Source organism: Pollicipes pollicipes, unplaced genomic scaffold, assembly GCF_011947565.3.
Source record: "Pollicipes pollicipes isolate AB1234 unplaced genomic scaffold, Ppol_2.1 Scaffold_1600;HRSCAF=1878_pilon_pilon_pilon, whole genome shotgun sequence".
In the NCBI taxonomy this organism is placed as follows: Eukaryota; Metazoa; Arthropoda; class Thecostraca; order Pollicipedomorpha; family Pollicipedidae; genus Pollicipes; species Pollicipes pollicipes.
Genome location: NW_023595962.1, coordinates 20,338,259 through 20,357,343, shown reverse-complemented (window position 1 = coordinate 20,357,343; position 19,085 = coordinate 20,338,259). Strand labels below are relative to the sequence as shown.

Below are 19,085 nucleotides of genomic sequence, written 5' to 3'. Positions count from 1 at the left end.
AGAGAGAGAGAGAGAGAGAGAGAGAGAGAGGAGAGAGAGAGAAGGAGAGAGAGAGAGAGAGAGAGAGAGAGAGAGAGAGAGAGAAGAGAGAGAGAGAGAGAGAGAGAGAGAGAGAGATATATATATATATATATACAATATATATATATATATATATGTATATATATATATATAGTGCACTGTGTGTGTGTGTGTTGTGTGTGTGTGTGTGTGTGTGTGGTGTGTGTGTGTGTGGGTGTGTGTGTGTGTGTGTGTGGTGTGTGTGTGTGTGTGTGTGTGTGTGTGTGTGTGTGTGTGTGTGTGTGTGTGTGTTTGCGTGTTGCGTGTGTGTGTGTGTTATCTGAACAGGTCTGATGACAGTTTTTGAACCTGCTCGACGTTCGTTTAAAATGGCACCAAGGCTCATGATACAACGAAAAAATTGTGATATACCACGGCCTTGTATTAGCTATACATTGAACGTTTTATCCTTCATTGGACTATTTTTTCCGCGATGGTTTCAGAAAAATTCGATATCATCGCATGTTTGTAAAACGGAAGCTTACTCGCAGCTATTCTAACATGGGTCTTATGTCTACATACAGCAGTATTTTGTAATGTCGGTATAGTGCTAACACGGTACATGTCCATCACGATACAGGCATAAGCTTTTACCATTGCATATACTCACCATTGACAGGTAGCAACGTTCATCCAAGACACGCGAACACTCAATGCCCCTGCACTCTCCATCCTAATGGTCGTCCTCCGATAGATCGAAGGTTTCCATCCGCTGTTTTCTGTTCGCGAGAGTCCCATCGTGGATGCATATCGCTTGTAAAGCGACAAGTCTTCGGCCGCGTGTGATGAGTGTGATGATTTTTGTTTTGATGGGCGTTTGGCGTGTCAGGTAGGTTTTATGTTGGGTCTCCGTGTGGGTGTGCGTGGGTCGCCGCCTGCAGGTGGATGGAGAGACATCTGGAAAGCGTCGTTGTATTGAGTCCAATATATGCAGAATCAGACAGGACACAGATCCCTTTGTTACAGTCACAGTGATATATGATGCTGTTTTCTTTGAGTGGAGCCGAATCATGTGAAGGGTTATTTTGGATGATGAAGGAGGATGTAGTTGGACTCTGGTAACAGACGTTAAGTTTGGAAATGTCATTGAGATCCTTCGTTTACGATTGTGATGGACATTTTTTTGCAGAGCTTTTTCGTCAGCTTTGTAACCTGGGGACATCATGTTTTAACAGAACACGTGGTACCTATTCTGATGTTCTGTTATTGGCTTCGCTTTTAGGTACCACGACATGGTCCGGTTAATCTGGTCTTCCACAGCATGCAGGTCGTTATCGTCGTTGGCTAGCATTTACTTGACCCGCCTAAGCTCCTGGTGTAAAGGGGGCGATGACTGGCAAAGATCAAGAGCACGGTAGATGTAAGCCCCGATAACACTAGTTTTGTACCTGTCGGGACACGTGCTCTCTTCGTTCAGGCATTTGCTGGCGTCAATGGGTTCTCGGTGAACGCTGATTGCAAAGGTTTTGTCTGAAACATGGGCTGATGCGTCCAAAAAAATCTTATTCTTTTCCAGGGCTCTCCTCGATGGTACAGTGCGGGCCTGCTACGAGTTCCAGTTTGGCTTTCAACGCGCTCAGGGCGGTACGATCTTTGATGTGCACTTAAATGTCAACACATTACACACGCATATCGGTTTTAATGACATTATCGGCAAAAACTTCTTGCTCAACCGAAAACATAAAGGCATGGGCAAACAATACTCTCGGTGTTGAGCCCATTGCAGTGTTATCTGTTTGGTAAAACATCTTCTCTTTAGGGCATCGGAACGGTGCCTTAGTGTTGCACAACCTCGACATTGTACGCATGCTGTGTTCAGGAATGTCTGATGTGTGCAAAGTTTCATGATGGCAAGCGTATCGGGCTGTTATGTCAATAGTCCGTTTGACAGAGATATTTGTGAACGGACTACTCACATCCAGGCAGGCTAGCATGTCTAGTCTTGTTCTTGTCTTTAGCAAATCGACGAACTCGGAAGTTGAGTTTGGAGTACGTGAATGAAAAATAAAGCATAAGCATCGTGGTGAGCCTTTTAGCAAGGCCATAGGCTGGTATAGGGATTTGTGATATCATAAGTCTCAATGAAAAATCCAGCAAGAGCATCTAGGCATGCCAGCATTCCTAGATGTCAGTAGTCTGTTTACAAATGCCCCCGCCAGTGTCAATGCGTCAGTAGTCTGTTTACCAATGCCCCCGCCAGTGCCAATGCGTCAGTAGTCTGTTTACAAATGTCCCCGTCAGTGTCAATGCGTCAGTAGTCTGTTTACCAAGGCACCCTGCCGATGCCCTAAAGGGAAGCTGTTTTACGAAACAGACAGCATTGCAATGGGCTCAACACTGAGAGAATTGTTTGTCCATGCCTTTTCGGTTGAGTTGTTTTTTTTCGGTCGAGCAAGAAGTTGTCGCCGATGAAATCATTAAACCTCATATATACGTGCAATGTTTTGATGACAGTTAAGTGCACATCAAAGATCGTACCGCTCTGAACGCACTGAAAGCCAGACTAGAACTCGTAGCAGGCCTGCATTACACCATCAAGGAAAGCCTTGGAAAAGAATAATTTTTTTGGACGCATCAATCCACGCTTCGTACAGTACCGTTGCAATCAGCGTGCACCGAAAGCCTGTTGACGCCGGCAAATGCCTGAACAGAGAGAGCGAGTGCCCCGTGTTATCGGGGCTTACATCCACGGTGCCCTTGAACTTTGCCAGTCATAGCCCCCTGCACACCAGGAGCTCAGCCTAGTCAAGTAAATGTTAGACAACGACGATAGCGACCTTCGTACTGTGGAAGAGCAGACTATCCGGACCATGTCGCGGTACATAAAAGCAAAGCCAAAAACAGAATATCAGAATACTTACCAGCCGTTCTTTAAAAACATGATGGCCCCTGGTTACAAAGCTGACGAAAAAGTTCTGCAAAACTCTCCATCACAAGGGTTAAAGAACCATCTCAATGATATTTTGAAACATAACTTCTGTTAACAAGAGTCCAACTACATCCTCCTTGATCATGCAAAATAACCCTCCACATGATTCGGATCCACTGAAAGAAAACGTCACATAACACTATCAATGCAACATACAAGACTGCATGCTCTTGTGCTCCACAAAACCCACCTGAAACGCCAAATGCTCAACAACACAAACATCATCGCATGGCTGGCACAGGGCCGCAGATTCGTCGCTTTAGAAGCGATATGCATTCGCCAATGAGACCCTTCATGAAAACAACAAATGCGCAGAGAACCCCCATCTGCACAGAGGGCCACCATTAGGATGGAGAGCGCAGAGACATTGAGTGTTCGCGTGTATTGGATGAACGTTGCTGCCTGTCAGTGATGAGCTTATGCAATGCATAAATGCTTACGTACGTAATATATATACATAAACATACATGCAAGCAACATGTTTACACTACACCGGTTTTACAAGTTAAAACCGATGCATGTATACATGAGATCCATGTTACAATAGTCACGAGTAAACTTGCATTTTACACACATGCGATGATACCAACGTTACTAAGCCGCCACAACAGAAAGATGTCCAATGGGGTATGAAACCTTGAGAATATAGCTTTTACTAGGCCATGTAATATGACAATCTGAGTCTTCTTTGTGTCATTAGCTTTGGTGCCATTTGAAACGTACATCGAGAGGGAGCGAAATCTTTTATGAGATTTCTCGAGAAACATCAAAAAGATCATGATTGCTGAGTACGCTGTGATTTTTAACAATACACACCATAGCTATGTACATATATATATATATATATATATATATATATATATATATATATACATATATTGTGTTGCATACTATACTGTATTCTCAAGACATGTGTTGCACTTCAAGCTGCGGTTGCAATCACAGTATATGTACAAAAGTTTGCTTTTATCATATTCCCACAACATCGGGCATCTGAAAAATGACATTTTCATGTTGCATGTTCGAATTCCAGACATGCTTGTACTAATTGAGTTAAAGGGTTGCTAGTCCGGTAGGTCCGCATTACAGGGGAGATGTATGTCCTTGCAATTGTATGTCATAAACAATAGTTGTACGAGTTTTTTTGCATGTGGATGATGAGTAGCCTATCATGTATATATATATATATATATATATATATATATATATATATATAATCCTCACTCCGAGACACCAATAACCCAACAGACCACGTGCCGTCATTTCTCCATTCCTGCCACTGGAGTAGACAGTTCGAAGCTCTGAAGAACTAGAAGACATGCGTCATAAAAAATGCCCACTGGTTCCTTGGCATCAATAGATGTCGAAGGTTTATTCACGAATACCCTCGTAGAAAACAAACCATGGACATAATTCTTCAATATGTTTGTCGTCATGAAGCTCTGGCCGCACCCAAGTTACCTTGAGCGGTCATTGAGGGAATGCATATCAAAGGTCCCGTTCAGACACCCTGAAGGCAACCTTTACTTACAGTTAGATGGGAGGGGGGGGGGGGGACCGCTGGGATCTCGGCTCGCTCCAGCATGTATGTGTCATGTAGAAAAACAGGTGCTTGATTTTCCGGACATCAGGCTTGCGATGTATTTCCGCTATGTTGATGACATTTTTACAGAAGTCGGCAGCAATGCTAAGGTTCAATGTCTCGCAAGGATCTTAAAAGAATTCGTCAGGCTTGAGTTTCACTGTTGAAATTAATGTAAACATCAAACAGCCATTTGTGGACCTTCTGATTGACGCATTACAAAGTGTTTTTCAGACAGATGTCTACAGAAAAGCCACCAACCAAAATAAATTTTTGAATGTTAATGGGGACTATCCAGATACATAAAAAGGGAATCATTCGGGCATATTTCCGCAGGGCTTTAACAAAATCTGTTGTGATTTTAATGTCGTGAAGCGTCATGGAATGCTTTTGATAGGAAACTAGACACTTTCATGAATGCAGACAAACAAAATAATGCCTTTCGCGATCGTCATGAAACACTGAAACTTTTTTACAATAATACTACTATCCCATCTTGAAAAACTGGTGAGAAAGTATCCTGTGGCATTGTCCCCGGGCACTGTGCCCCGATGATCACCGAAAAACTAAGACTGATTATATACTACAATAGTAAACAAACAATACCATGGTGATCAACAGCAGCCTCAACCAAAACAGAGTCAATTTGGGAGAGACCAATGTAGTTTACCGTTTCCAATGTAGCGCCGGTGGCTGTGAAACCTGCAAAGTGAACTAAGTCAGCCTGACTATAACAAGTCTCAGCCGACGTTTAACCATGGTCACTTGCGGGATGGGGACGGCAAACACATGCAGGTACACGCCACAACGCCCCACTCGCGAGAAAACGGTTGTCAAGAACACTGCCGTGCTTGCGCATGCCACAGACCACTGATAGAACATACCACAGACCACTGGTAGGACATACCACAGACCACTGATAGGACATACCGCAGACCACTGATAAAGCATACCACAGACCACTGATAGGACATACCACAGACCACTTATAGAACACACCACATACCACTGATAGGACATACCGCAGACCACTGATAAAGCATACCACAGACCACTGATAGGACATACCACAGACCACTGATAGAACATACCACAGGCCACTGATAGGACATGCCGCACACCACTGATAAAGCATACAACAGACCACTGATAGGACATACCACAGACCGCTGATAGAACATACCACAGACCACTGATAGGACATACCGCAGACCACTGATAGAACATACCACAGACCAGTGGTAGAACATAGCGCAGACCACTGATAGAGTATACCACAGACCACTAGTAGGACATACCCTTCCCCCCATACTGCAAACATACCGGACTGTCAACTTTTCAACGTATTTATGAAGTGTGTCTGGAATTTGAATATGCAGCGTGCAGTTGTTTTTCAATTGTCTCGACCATGTCTTTTTTTTAAAATACGATGCAACCGAACTTTTGTATTTGTACTGTGATTGTGACTGCATGTTCAAGTGTACTTTTTGTGTTGAAGATGATCATGGAATTCATAGAAAAGTTGAAAAAGAACATGAACTTAAGTAACATATCCTATCGACACTACAAAAACGACGAGCGCGCAATACGAAGCCTCGGACAAACGACCAAGAAGGTCATGAGCGCTGAATACGTTTGGCTGTACAACCAACAAGATATAATTAAAAACCGCAACCGAAATAATCTAAAATCTACATATATATATATATATATATATATATATATATATATATATATATATATATATATATATATATATATGATGTAACCATGACGATCAGACCCCTTTGTAAAGGGCTTTGGTTGGCAGAAATTTCGCCGACATTGCCCGTCCTAATTTTTGCTTCAGCTGATCCACCGCAGCCTCCGATTTCTTCTCAGTTTGTTTTTCGGGTCGATTGAGGCTACTTTATTCCATTCTTCACGTGAAGGACCACAGAAATATATCAAACTGGCTGCAAAGTATGCCAGGAATCGTCGAAAACAGCTGGAAGTCCGGGGGAGGGCGAATTATCTTTTTAGATGAAAAGCTATTCGGCGGCATCCTGAGACGTTATCCCGGCCGTTTAGCATGTTAAAGGCGGCCCTAATAACAATTAAACCCTCAAGGCCAATACATATGAACTAGTAAACGTAATACACGGCATTCAGTGACAAAAAAAATCCAGAGCAAAACAGCAGCCCACAAATTCCGGAATGATGGGCATATTTTGAATCACCGAATGGTCACCTTTGGCATAGCGCGTTTCACGTTGGTCGCGTATTCTGATCTCCAGCCGCTTTCAACAGGCCTGACTGGTGACCAGCGCGCCATTCGGAGCCCAGCGGTGGCGGCAATGGCGCTGGCACATCCCCGTAGCAACTTGTCGATCAATTCCTGCTTGTTTCCAGGTGAAAACTGGTCAGACTACTTCTCCATTGACTCTGACACCGCCGTATTTCGGCTTTCGAAGGTCATTCCACCTGAGGTGCCTACGCCGGATCAGATCACACTGATGGTTCAGGTGAGCGCCGAAAGATGTCTCTGTGCGCTCTACTGCGGCGGCGGCCACCGGCATGGCTTCAGGTGGCGCATTGATGTATTGCATGCAAAGTCATTTGGCGCCAGTCGGTGGCAGGGGTGGAACTTTGCATCTCTTGGGGGGGGGGGGCATGGTCCCCTCAATGTTGAGCTGGGCCCCCAAAATGTTGACATGTTCCCAAATGTTGTGTTGGACCCCCCTTATCATTTGGCTGGGTCATCGCTGTATTTTGCCCGGCCTTCACAATGTGAGACGTGACTCCCGATACCATGTCAGTTCTTTGAAGCGACGATGATTGAAGAATTGGGAGGTAGTCACAATTTAGTATGAAAAAAGACACATATAACACGACACCCAAATGGCTCACGCAAAACGAAACCCACAAAAAGTTACAGCTTGTAAGTCGCTTAATTTACAGCGAGTGTTTGTGCGTCATTGGGGCTTAGCCACCTTAGCTTCTGTGCCAATATGGTGACGCCTGCCTCTCATCCGGGCAGAAACGGCAGGCATCCCTGTAAACCGAAACTCACACTGAATGGTTAAGCGCAAAAATAACCTATACATGTTGTCTAACTCGTAATACTACTCGAGCGACATATCATAACGCAAATATTGAAATGTCGGTGGTGTTAGCAGAAGCGGCAAGGCTATGAAAATTTGCAGACTTTTGACGCGATGCTTTCTTGAAGGAACACATGCCGGCAGCTCCCTGGAATATCAGTAGCATGCGTTGTGCCGCTAGCGCGGAAATAAAAAAGTGTGTTGCACAATTTGAGCGTCTTCAGGGAGTACACAAATTTCATTCATGCCTCAGATCCTGTCAGATCCCCAGGTCCTCTGTCCTGGCCATCTGACACAGGGTTGTCGCAGGGACACATAGCTGACGCAAAGGATCCCTCACCGGCACAGAGAGTCTAATGCCTAATTGTCGCCGAGACGCCAATACAGCTTATTGATCCCTGCGTACTAATTGAAACGGTGTGGAGGGCCCATCGTTCGGTCTTGCGACCTCTGACTAGCACAGGTCTGAGAGCCCCGCCTCATTGTGAGTGCAGACCGTCGCATCAGCTTGTTTCATGTCTCTTGTCATTGCCAAGAGGGTCCTGGCCAACGCAAGAGGCCGTCTGACATTCGAGCCCCTGCTCCCGTCCATGTTAAGCAACTGTACCCATCACCGACGTTGAGCTCATTGCCGACAGGGGGATTGCGTTGGGCACTATCAGCTTCCGATCAGTGCAGGGGCGAAAACTAATGCACACGCTTTCGGACCAACATTCGCAGGCCCGACCCTATCCCGACTTGGGAAAGAGGACCCAGGGCCAGGGCTGGGGCGGGGGAAGGAGGTCTCGGGGCCAGGACTGGGGCGGGACGGAGTGTTCGGTATTGCCTACTGGCAGATGTCCCCTCATCCCCGGCCTGCCCTTTGGGCCCTTCGATCGGACCCTTGACTGTCGCCCCCTCGGGACCCAGAGAGCTGCCCCTCGGGACCCAGAGAGCTGCTCCTCGGGACCCAGAGAGCTGCTCCTCGGGACCCAGAGAGCTGCCCCTCGGGACCCAGAGAGCTGCTCCTCGGGACCCAGAGAGCTGCCCCTCGGGACCCAGAGAGCTGCTCCTCGGGACCCAGAGAGCTGCTCCTCGGGACCCAGAGAGCTGCTCCTCGGGACCCAGAGAGCTGCTCCTCGGGACCCAGAGAGCTGCTCCTCGGGACCCAGAGAGCTGCCCCTCGGGACCCAGAGAGCTGCTCCTCGGGACCCAGAGAGCTGCTCCTCGGGACCTGAGGTCTGAGGAAGGTCACATGGCTCTGACCTACCGATAGTGGCGCCCCTGGTGTCTCGTAAAACTGATAACCTGGGGACACTGTTGTGCCCGTTTTATTTTGACGCCACTTGAAATTAAAAGGTTTGGAGGCCCTCGGGGTGTCTCTCTAGAAGTGGTCACCTGTTCAAAATGTATTGTTGAAATGTCGCGTCTTGATGCACGAATTGAAGACAGGGATATTTCTTCGACGAAATGTCTAGCCTGGGATTTCGCCAGAACGGCAGGCATGTAAGGTGTGCAGTCCCTGATTTTGATGCCGTTTGAAAATAAATTTGGAGGGTCCTTGAAATGACCCGTTTGAATTGGGTAACGTAACAAGGAAGGGAATGGTGCCCCAAAATGAGAGATTTTGCGACTCATCATCGAATGGGTCGATCTGGGATTTCCCCTAATGAAGGGTGCGAGCATTGTGGTGCCCTGAACTTTGTTGTCTCTTGAATACAAGCGTTTTGGGAACCATTGTGGCGCCCGCCCCCCCCCCCCCCCGGAATTAAATGTCTGCTTGAATAATATTTATGATTATCCGCAGCCAAGATTTTGTGGCGCCTCTTTGTGGAACGGGTCGATCCAGAACTTTGTCAGCATAAATAGCAAATAAATATGTGTCCCTTAAAACAAAGGTCTCAGGACCTTTCCAATGGCCCGCTTGGACTTGATGCCTATAGCAAATAAATGTTGCTCTGATGCGAAATAAAGGTTTTGGTGTCCCTTTGCCGAAAGGGCCGATCATTGACTTCGTTTATGGACTGCCACAGGTATTGCAATTTGTCCCCAAATTTGCTGTCTATTAAAAGTAAGTGTTTTGGGATGCTTCGAGGTGTTTGAGGACATCTTACTGTTACGGGTCCTGTAGTGCTAAATGCAAAGGTGCTTACATTGGAAACCAGGATTCGAACCCTAACTTTGTCATGCAACTGTACGCATTAAGCATTATCCGGGCTCACATTCCCATCAGAAAACACACGTCATGCGTATAAGTCAGTTCTGCATGACACTGAGCCGTCCGGACTATTTTCTAATGCATCCTTTTAGTTGGACAGTGCATGCAAGCAATTAATGCAATCAAATGTAAAATCTGAATTAGAATCCGACTGTTAACCACAACATTCCGACATCAAAATGTCGGGAGTCTTCATCTCAAACTCGGATGCGGTACTTTCGCAGGCGAAGGAGACCAACGGTCCATACGACTGCAGCACCGTACTGCTCGTCCAGCTCGTCCCTACGAAAGGTGACCCACGCTGCACTCAACTTAGAAAATACGTACTCCGCAACAGACCAGATGCCGCGCAAAATAACTCTCTAGCACTCATTCCAATCAACCTGCGACTAGGCAGTTCGAGGTGGACTCATTTCAGCACGATAGATCACCCACGCTGGAGTTACTTTTACCTTGGGCCACCCATGTATGATTCATTTTAACTTTACGTCATTACTTAACCCAACTAGATTCATTCCAATCCTAGTAATCAATCAACTCTGGAGTCACTCCAAGTCGCTGTCAGAAGACCAGACGAAACTTATTCCCAGATGCATGATAACACCAGGGTCTGAGACCGGACGCGACACAATCCCACCTCCATGGACGCAACACAGTCCTAGGTCCCCAAACGCAACACAGTCCCAGGTCCCTGGACGCAGCACAGTCCCGGGTCCCTGGACGCAGCACAGTCCTAGGTCCCTGGACGCAGCACAGCCCTAGGTTTCCAAACGCAACACAGTCCCACATCCCCCGACGCAACATAGTCTCGGGTCCATGGACGCAGCACAGTCTTAGGTCCCTGACGCAGCACAGTCCCAGGTCCCTGGACGCAGCACAGTCCCAGGTCCCTGGACGCAGCACAGTCCCAGGTCCCTGGACGCAGCACAGTCCCGGGTCCCTGGACGCAATACAGCCCTAGGTTTCCAAACGCAACACAGTCCCAGATCCCTCGACGCAACATAGTCTCGGGTCCCTGGACACAGCACAGTCCTAGGTCCCTCACGCAACACAGCCCTAGGTCCCCAAACGCAACACAGTTCCGAGTCCCTGGACGCAGCACAGTCCTGGGTCCCTGGACGCAGCACAGTCCCGGGTCCCTGGACGCAATACAGCCCTAGGTTTCCAAACGCAACACAGTCCCAGATCCCTCGACGCAACATAGTCCCGGGTCCCTGGACACAGCACAGTCCTAGGTCCCTCACGCAACACAGCCCTAGGTCCCCAAACGCAACACAGTTCCGAGTCCCTGGACGCAGCACAGTCCTGGGTCCCTGGACGCAGCACTGTCCTAGGTCCCTGGACGCAGCACAGCCCTAGGTTTCCAAACGCAACACAGTCCCACATCCCCCGACGCAACATAGTCTCGGGTCCATGGACGCAGCACAGTCTTAGGTCCCTGACGCAACACAGCCCTAGGTCCCCAAACGCAACACAGTTCCGAGTCCCTGGACGCAGCACAGTCCTGGGTCCCTGGACGCAGCACTGTCCTAGGTCCCTGGACGCAGCACAGCCCTAGGTTTCCAAACGCAACACAGTCCCACATCCCCCGACGCAACATAGTCTCGGGTCCATGGACGCAGCACAGTCTTAGGTCCCTGACGCAAACACAGCCCTAGGTCCCCAAACGCAACACAGTTCCGAGTCCCTGGACGCAGCACAGTCCTGGGTCCCTGGACGCAGCACTGTCCTAGGTCCCTGGACGCAGCACAGCCCTAGGTTTCCAAACGCAACACAGTCCCACATCCCCCGACGCAACATAGTCTCGGGTCCATGGACGCAGCACAGTCTTAGGTCCCTGATGCAACACAGCCCTAGGTCCCCAAACGCAACACAGTTCCGAGTCCCTGGACGCAGCACAGTCCCGGGTCCCTGGACGCAACACAGTCCCGGGTCCCTGGACGCAACACAGTCCCGGGTCCCTGGGCGCAACACAATCCCAGGTCCCTAAACACAACACAGACCTTGGGTCAAGACCCGAGCAGACAACAGTTCGTGAAACACTTCCCAGGGTCCGAGTCGGAATCGATCTCGTCTGGCGGGAGTTTGATCGGGATTAGATTATTTGAGCAGGTCATGCATACCAGATACTAGACTTAATGTGCTAGACGTGTGATATGTGACATACTGAGCAGATATCTCGTGCAATTATATTCCGAAAAGGGTGTTTCGGATTGCAGTGGGTTGCGCAGACTTGCTCATGACTTCCTAAAATGGCATAGGTTTTAGCTAAAAAAGGGCGACTGAGGTAGTTAAAGAAATGAAAATAAGTACTTGAAGTGTCCAATAGAAGCCTGTTTGATTCATATCCGGGATCATACCCCGAAATAGAAGGGTTTCTGAATGTACCCGAGCGAACTCGTCTTGGTCCGAATGTTTTCAGGAAGACCTGAGCCCGAAAGCAACGTGGGCTACATCATAGGCCTGGCCGTGCTGGGCGCTCTTTTGCTGGTGACAGTGGCGGCGGCGGTCTTCATCATCCGCAGAAAAGACCGGAGATACCGGTCGTCGCATGCCCAGTAAGACAGTGACAGGTCTCGCGGGGGTGAGCAAGGTCATGTCAGCTTAGAGGAGGCCGTGCTGCTCCATTATCAACCTCGGTTATTATGTTCAGGGGACGTTAGGTCAGTTCAGATTGGGTCCGAACCAGCAGACCGAGTCACACAATGCCAGGCTAGCCGAGCCAGTTGATGTCACGTCATGTGTCAAAGGTCATGGCAGGTCATGTGCGACAGTCACGTTTTGCGAAGTGGGAACAGGTCAGATCAAACCCATCTCATCAGACTGGAACAGGTCAGATGGTATCTAATAAACATTACGCATAAGTCAGCACTGTGCTATTTGGCCTTTGTGGAGGCAGTTCCAACAAATCTGTTATCACAGTTTTTAATCATTGCAGTGGAAGCAGCAAGAACTCGCTGCTTCCTGGCGGGAGCCAGTCGGCCGCAGAGCATGGCAGTGCGCCGCCGGTGGAGTCTGGCTACACCGAGCCGAGTTTCCACGTAGAAGAGGTGAGGCGATGGCGAAACACATGGTTGCCATGTCAACCGCCTGCTGTCTTGACTTACTTCGCCTGTTGCGGTAACGTGTCTCATCACACTAATGTAGTTGACTGAATTTTCCGTTCCAGCCGCTCGAACATCAAAGCTACTCACTAGTCGGTGGAAGCTACAGCCAGGCCGATCCTGTCAGTACCTTGCCACCACTCACGACGTCATACGATCCTCCAACCACTGAAGCACGTTCGTCACGTGGCCCAACGCTTCCGACAATCCCTGAACTGCATTCGCCACGCGCCCCGACGCCTCCGCCAATCACTAAAGTGCATTCGCCACGCGCCCCGACGCCTCCGCCAATCAGTGAGCAGACCCCTGAGCTTTACCCAATATTGCCGACAATCACAGAACCGGAAGAGACCGCAGCTACAACAATTCCACCAATCCGGGAGGAAGTCTCGCCCCCGGACGAGCCGAAGCCCGACTATTCGTTGAAGTCTGTGGGTTTCAAGGACACCGTGATATGCGTGACACCTGGCGAGGTAAAGGAACTGGACCTGAAGGAGGCCAAGGATGAAGACAACGACGGGGACGATGATAATTTGGAGGATCCGGACGATGCTGTTGTGAGCGATGACGAAGGAGATGAACGCCCCAAAGACGCTGAACATGATGATGACAACAGCGAACACAATGAGGAGACAGAGCCCACCTCAGAAAACCCAACAGCTGACGCCGAGAGCGTAGGTGCAACGCCAAAGGAAACTGCGGACGATGAAGAGTGTGACAGCGCGCTGTAATTTTGGGAATGAGCTGCATGAATGTCCCCAGCGTGCTCACTTCAGCGCATCGCAATGGGATTTGATGGTCATGCCGGCTCCGAAGCGGACTTACACGGCGTGGTGCAATAACTTCCAACGCTTTTTCTTTGAAGAGGTATTTTGCCAGATCGGATATTAGAACAAAACCAATTCTAAAGTTCGTTGATGCAATTTAAATATCGTGAACAACAAGGGCCAGTCGGCGTTTTTGTGGTCGGCCACTGTTGCGTTTTCTGTAAATCTAGGTCAACAAGAACAACTGACCGGACCGAACAACGAGACACGGCCACAGCTGAGCAGGCTACAGGACGTGAAGAATTAGCTCAGGCAAGGTGAACGGCGACAGAACACGCGCAAGATCATGGTCAGCCGCTCAGCCTCGCTTGTGCCCCATTAAGATCACCTCACGAGGGGTGGTTCAACGCGATGTGACGAGTATGCGCTTTGCGACTGACGGCTGGGTGGACGTGAATTATGGACTAAATTGTTGTGTTACGATGGCCAATAACCGATATGACCAACGTGGTCAATAAGTGATTATTGTCGGCCCACGGCATTGTCACTGCCTAGGCTGTGTCACTGTGATAGGCTCGGAGGCAAGTTTTAGGCGGCAATCTGGCGTGCACGGACTACACCAGCACCCTGTTTGTGAGGGGCTGGATCTGTGTTGGACGGCTGTGTAGGTTGTCGTGCAAAGCGCCTGCCGTAATAAAATTCCAACTGATTTGGTGCGTTGGTGTTGCAATGCGTTCACCAAGAAGATAGGCATCGAAAATAATCGTGCGATAGATATTGTCCCCACCGACTGTCGACTATGCTCAAACATTCATGACAAAAAATCATAAATTCAAGATTAATCTGGATCGTACAAGTTCCACGCCAAACAGGTGGACGGGGACTGAAGTTACGTTATCCCTCGCCCGGCTGAGGGGGAAGCTCACTTTCCCTAACGGTTTTCGAGCACATGTGGAAAAAACACTTGCAGCGACTCAAAATTTTTAGTCATAGTTATCTATCAATTTGGCACCCGTTGCTTATATTTCAGGTTTTGATCTACTAAGGTTAGTGATCCAGGTCAGGTCAAAAAGGTCATTCTCAAAAAACTTTGGTCATAAATAACTTTGTATGGGTCATTTGACTTCGTTCAAATTTGGTATAATAATGGAATATGATATTACCTACAGTTTTTACATTTCATATTTTCTGAAAATGCGAGCCCACTGACCTGAAGTCAAGTCAATTGTTGCTATCGCCGTAAAGAATGCAACTTTGTACGTTTTCTAGCGTAGTTTGGTGTCATGTATGTAGAAAAGAATACTTACTTACATGCACGATCATCATATGACAACAGAGCACACGACCTTGGTCCAGGTCATGACCTATTTATGTGGGCATTTTTATTATTTAATATTAATATTAATTTTGCAAAACACATGCTGCGCACAAAATAGGCAGTTTTAGGAGATTTTGGCCGCAGAATTCAAATGCTCCACTGTAAACGTGTTGAGATAAGTCATAGTGCATTTTAAAGACACAAAAGGATATACGAGGTCACATGAGATCATCTAAGGTCAATAACCTATGCTGTCAGTAGCGGAGAGGCTAGATGAACGAGTGCAACGTGTATCTCCTTGTGTTTGTGGGGGGTGATGACGCCTAATTTTATGTACCAAAGTTCCTGTTCTCAGTTTGTTACAAATACGCTGCCAAGCATCGAATGGACTGTAAATAATGTGGATAACAGCCAAGTAATCTTGAGTACCTGCAGATATCCAATGCACTATTTCTGACCACACAAAGTAATGTACTGGAAATGTAGATTCGGTTAGCACTTAACACTTGCCAGTTAGGTCTTTTATGAATTTGACATAAGTTGACCTCGGAGAGCCTCTAGGTCACCATAGAATGACATTTTTGTGTCTGGAATACTTTTTCCCACAGCTGCACCTAATCAAGTGAACTAAGTCAAAAGCACATTGTGAAGAAAAGCATCGTTCTTGTAGGCTACTGGTGGACCAATTTTGAACGGGAACCTATCTAGCCTGACCCATGTGGGAACCGGAAATAATGAGCTCCCCAAGGTCGTTACACTTATTCCCGGGCTTTCAATAACCATCCCTACATGTCAACACAGGTTTCAACTGCATCCTTCGGAAAACCCGTTTTTGGCCTTTCGTCTTATCTGATGGCCTCACATTTGACCTGGGGTAAAAAATTAGGGTGCATTCTTGATGATTTGGCGCGATATTCAAAACAGTATCTTTTGTTTTAGTATACAGCGTCTGGAAGCTGGAGATCCCAGGGGGAAGTCAGCTCCCCCCTCCCCCACCCCGGCCGGGCGCGGTTGTTTCAGACCCAGGCCGGGAGCGTAAAACGGCGGCGGTTGTCCAAACTATTTCTTGTGAAGTGAGAAATATATACGATCGATTGCGAACATGTAGAAACACCCCAAATACGAACGATTTCGGGCGCCTAGTTTTCGATTCGATTCATCTTTTCGATCTTACATTCACGCCAAGCATGAATTTTCAGTTAACTCTACTCTACTTGGGGAAGTTTTGACAACGGAAGAACAATTCGGTCTGTATGACAACTTGCACTGAGTCGGTTGTGTCATGCTGCTCTTCGCTGACCCATTTGTCACGAATCGGGTGTTCGGCTTGTCGAGAGCTGCTCACATTCCCTACAAGCCAGTTGGGAATCAGCGGCCGGCTAGAGGTCACTGGATGCCAATTAATGTTGCCTTGAAATGGGCCAGCAGAGCTATCACGTCGTCATATGTGCCATGTTGTCGCCACATGTGTCATGTTGCTCAGATCCCTCCGTCTGTGTAATGGTTTCCTGTGCGCCTGTAGTCAAGGTTCTGTTCACGGCTTACAGGACTGGGCCTGAACCTTAGAATGTATTTAGATTGTTGGACCATAGACCCATTTTAAATAAGATGTGGGGAAATCTAACAGCTTCTGTTGATTGATCTAGTCAGCAGTGGTTGGCTAGAATTGCTATCTTTATGCTGTAGCAATTCTACAAAATTTGGCTGTGAGACAAGTCTTTTGAAAAGGAAATACTATAAAGAGTACCTGCACTATCACAACGTGATCACTCGAACCGTTCCGACCATGGATATGACACTAAAATAGTCCAATTTCTGTTGTTTGGGAAGTGTCGAGTTTAAAAAGCAGTTTTGGAATAAGCATCGTTACCTTGTTGTAGGGAAAATGAAAGCACAGAACCGCTTGAAGTCAGTGTGGTCTAAATGTCTTCATGGGGGGTGTAATTCCGACGCTACGGATACGGAATGTGTCAATGTGCACACAGATTTAGAACATTCTTCTTACAGGAAGGGACACGGAAACAAGTTTTACAGCATGCAGGTGCGCAAATGGATGCCAGTATTGCAAAGTGATCTCGCTTTCTTAAATGTAAAATGTGCCATGGCGCCATAAAATGTGCTATTTTACATGTACAAAACACTAAAACTACCCAGGCCTGTAACAGAGACAGGCTATGTTTGAAAAGCCTTGTCATTTTTCACATGTATCTAACACCCAGAATGACTACCCGATCATATATCAGACAATAAGGCCTCAGGTAAGGCCCTGCCAGGGTTTGTTGAAAACATTTCGTTGCAAAAGAATTGCGAGCACGGTTTGAAATTTTGAGCGATCATTCCTGAGAAGGGCCTGGCTCCCGATCCCGGGCGGAACTTCTAGCTAAACAACACAAAAGAGAGCGATTCGTGGAGACGCATTTGGCCGGTAGCCACGGCTTCGAGCCGACTGAGCGAGTTCCTCACCAACCTCATCGTCCTCACCATCCCGGTGGTCGGACAGGGGCATGTTCAGCTCCTAACACCTGCACGCCTCCTGCAGCTGGTGAGCGTGGTCGCGGGGCGCGTGTTTCTGGTGCGTGAACGGCAGGTGACGTCATCCCATCCTCCTGGTGGTGCTATCAGTGCCACCTGATAGTGTCACATGGTGGCACTATCAGGTGGCCTCGACGAAAATGGCAGCTCAGTGGACCTCGGTGCGGACAGCATGGCGCTTTGCCTTCTCACTTATTATTTCAGTGTAAAACTGCAAAAATCGGAAAATTGGAAAGCATGTCCCTCCCCAATCAGCTGGTTTAGTAGGAAGCGTGTCTGGTAATATGCTGGGAAGTGTCATACACTCTGCATTAGCCTACTAGAACTAAACTAAACTATTGTTCCGACAAAAAGACATCAGCGCAACTGCCCCCGTCATGTGCCACAGTTTACCCCAGGGCAAGCTGCTTCATTACCATGGAGGTCACCCAGAAGTCATCTTCAAAAAGTACAAGAAAACGAACACGTACGCTCCAAGCTTTTGCCGCTACATACGAGGCTGAAGGTGATGGCTGTTTGCAGACATACATAGTCCTATCTTCACTAGTTAAAGCAAGAGTGGGCTCAGGGTGAGATCTGATGCAGTTTGCCCTGCGACTTGCGTGTTAACTTTTTTGTTATTGAGGATGCTTGCCAGCCTCACGTTTTATAATGCAAACAGGCACTACCCGCTCCTGTTTTGTGGATCACGTAGGTGCTAAGACTTACGTCCCACGGTTAATGTGCCTTTACTGCTGTGGACTTTAATGCACGTTGGCGAGCTGTGCGTCACAGCGAGTCAAAAGTGGAAAGTGGAAATGTGGAAAAGTGGAAAAACAGAAAAGCTGCCTGCAGATGGGACAATGAGTCCTCTTGATACTGCCATTTGTGGGGTTGGTGGCTCCATTGATAATGTCAGACCTGCAGCCTTTAATTGTCTGATGTATGTATGTATGGTCGGGCATTCACCCTGTACGTTTGTACCGATATATGTGAAAAATGACAGGGTTTTTTTTAAAATGGCCTGTCTCTGTTACAAATGTGGCTGCTTTTAGTGTTCTGTGCATCCTGACTACGGCACAATTTACAGTAAAAAACGTTCACTCTTTAAACAGCAACATAAGATCATCACTCCACACGTAAAACTGTTAGGCTCGACTGCAACAGCAGCATAAGATCATCACTCCACACGTTTAACTGCTAGGCTCGGCTGTCACAGCCAATGGTAGGCTTATGTACAACATTGGGGTAACGACGAATTTATTCCAAGGTCACTCATTTTGAGCGTGACTTTTACTTAGAACGCTTTGTGTGAGAACCAATGAGCTGAGAGCATACAAAAACAGGGGTCGCAGCCAGCTCCCCAAACCCAGATAGTGTCACTCCACTTAAGTAGACAATTTTGCCTCTCGCCTTTTCTCGGGTGTGACCGCGGAGGGGCATTTTTCTTACCAAACGTCGTCGAATCACGTCCGTCTTACACCGAACTGGCCGATGCTCCCCATCAAGCCCCCCCCCCCCCCCGCCGCCGCCA

General features: G+C 47.8%; 1 protein-coding gene across 1 annotated transcript in view; it reads left to right on the top strand.

Annotated features, from left to right (window-relative positions):
- Positions 1–19,033, top strand: part of LOC119090759 (cadherin-99C) — a gene marked incomplete in the record, with an annotated part of 30,571 nt that extends 11,538 nt beyond the window's left edge. The window contains 5 exon segments of the mRNA XM_037213581.1: positions 6,963–7,075; positions 10,076–10,142; positions 12,274–12,409; positions 12,790–12,901; positions 13,021–19,033. Coding sequence (XP_037069476.1) covers positions 6,963–7,075; positions 10,076–10,142; positions 12,274–12,409; positions 12,790–12,901; positions 13,021–13,686 — 1,094 coding nt within the window.
- Positions 19,034–19,085: the final 52 nt, after the last annotated feature.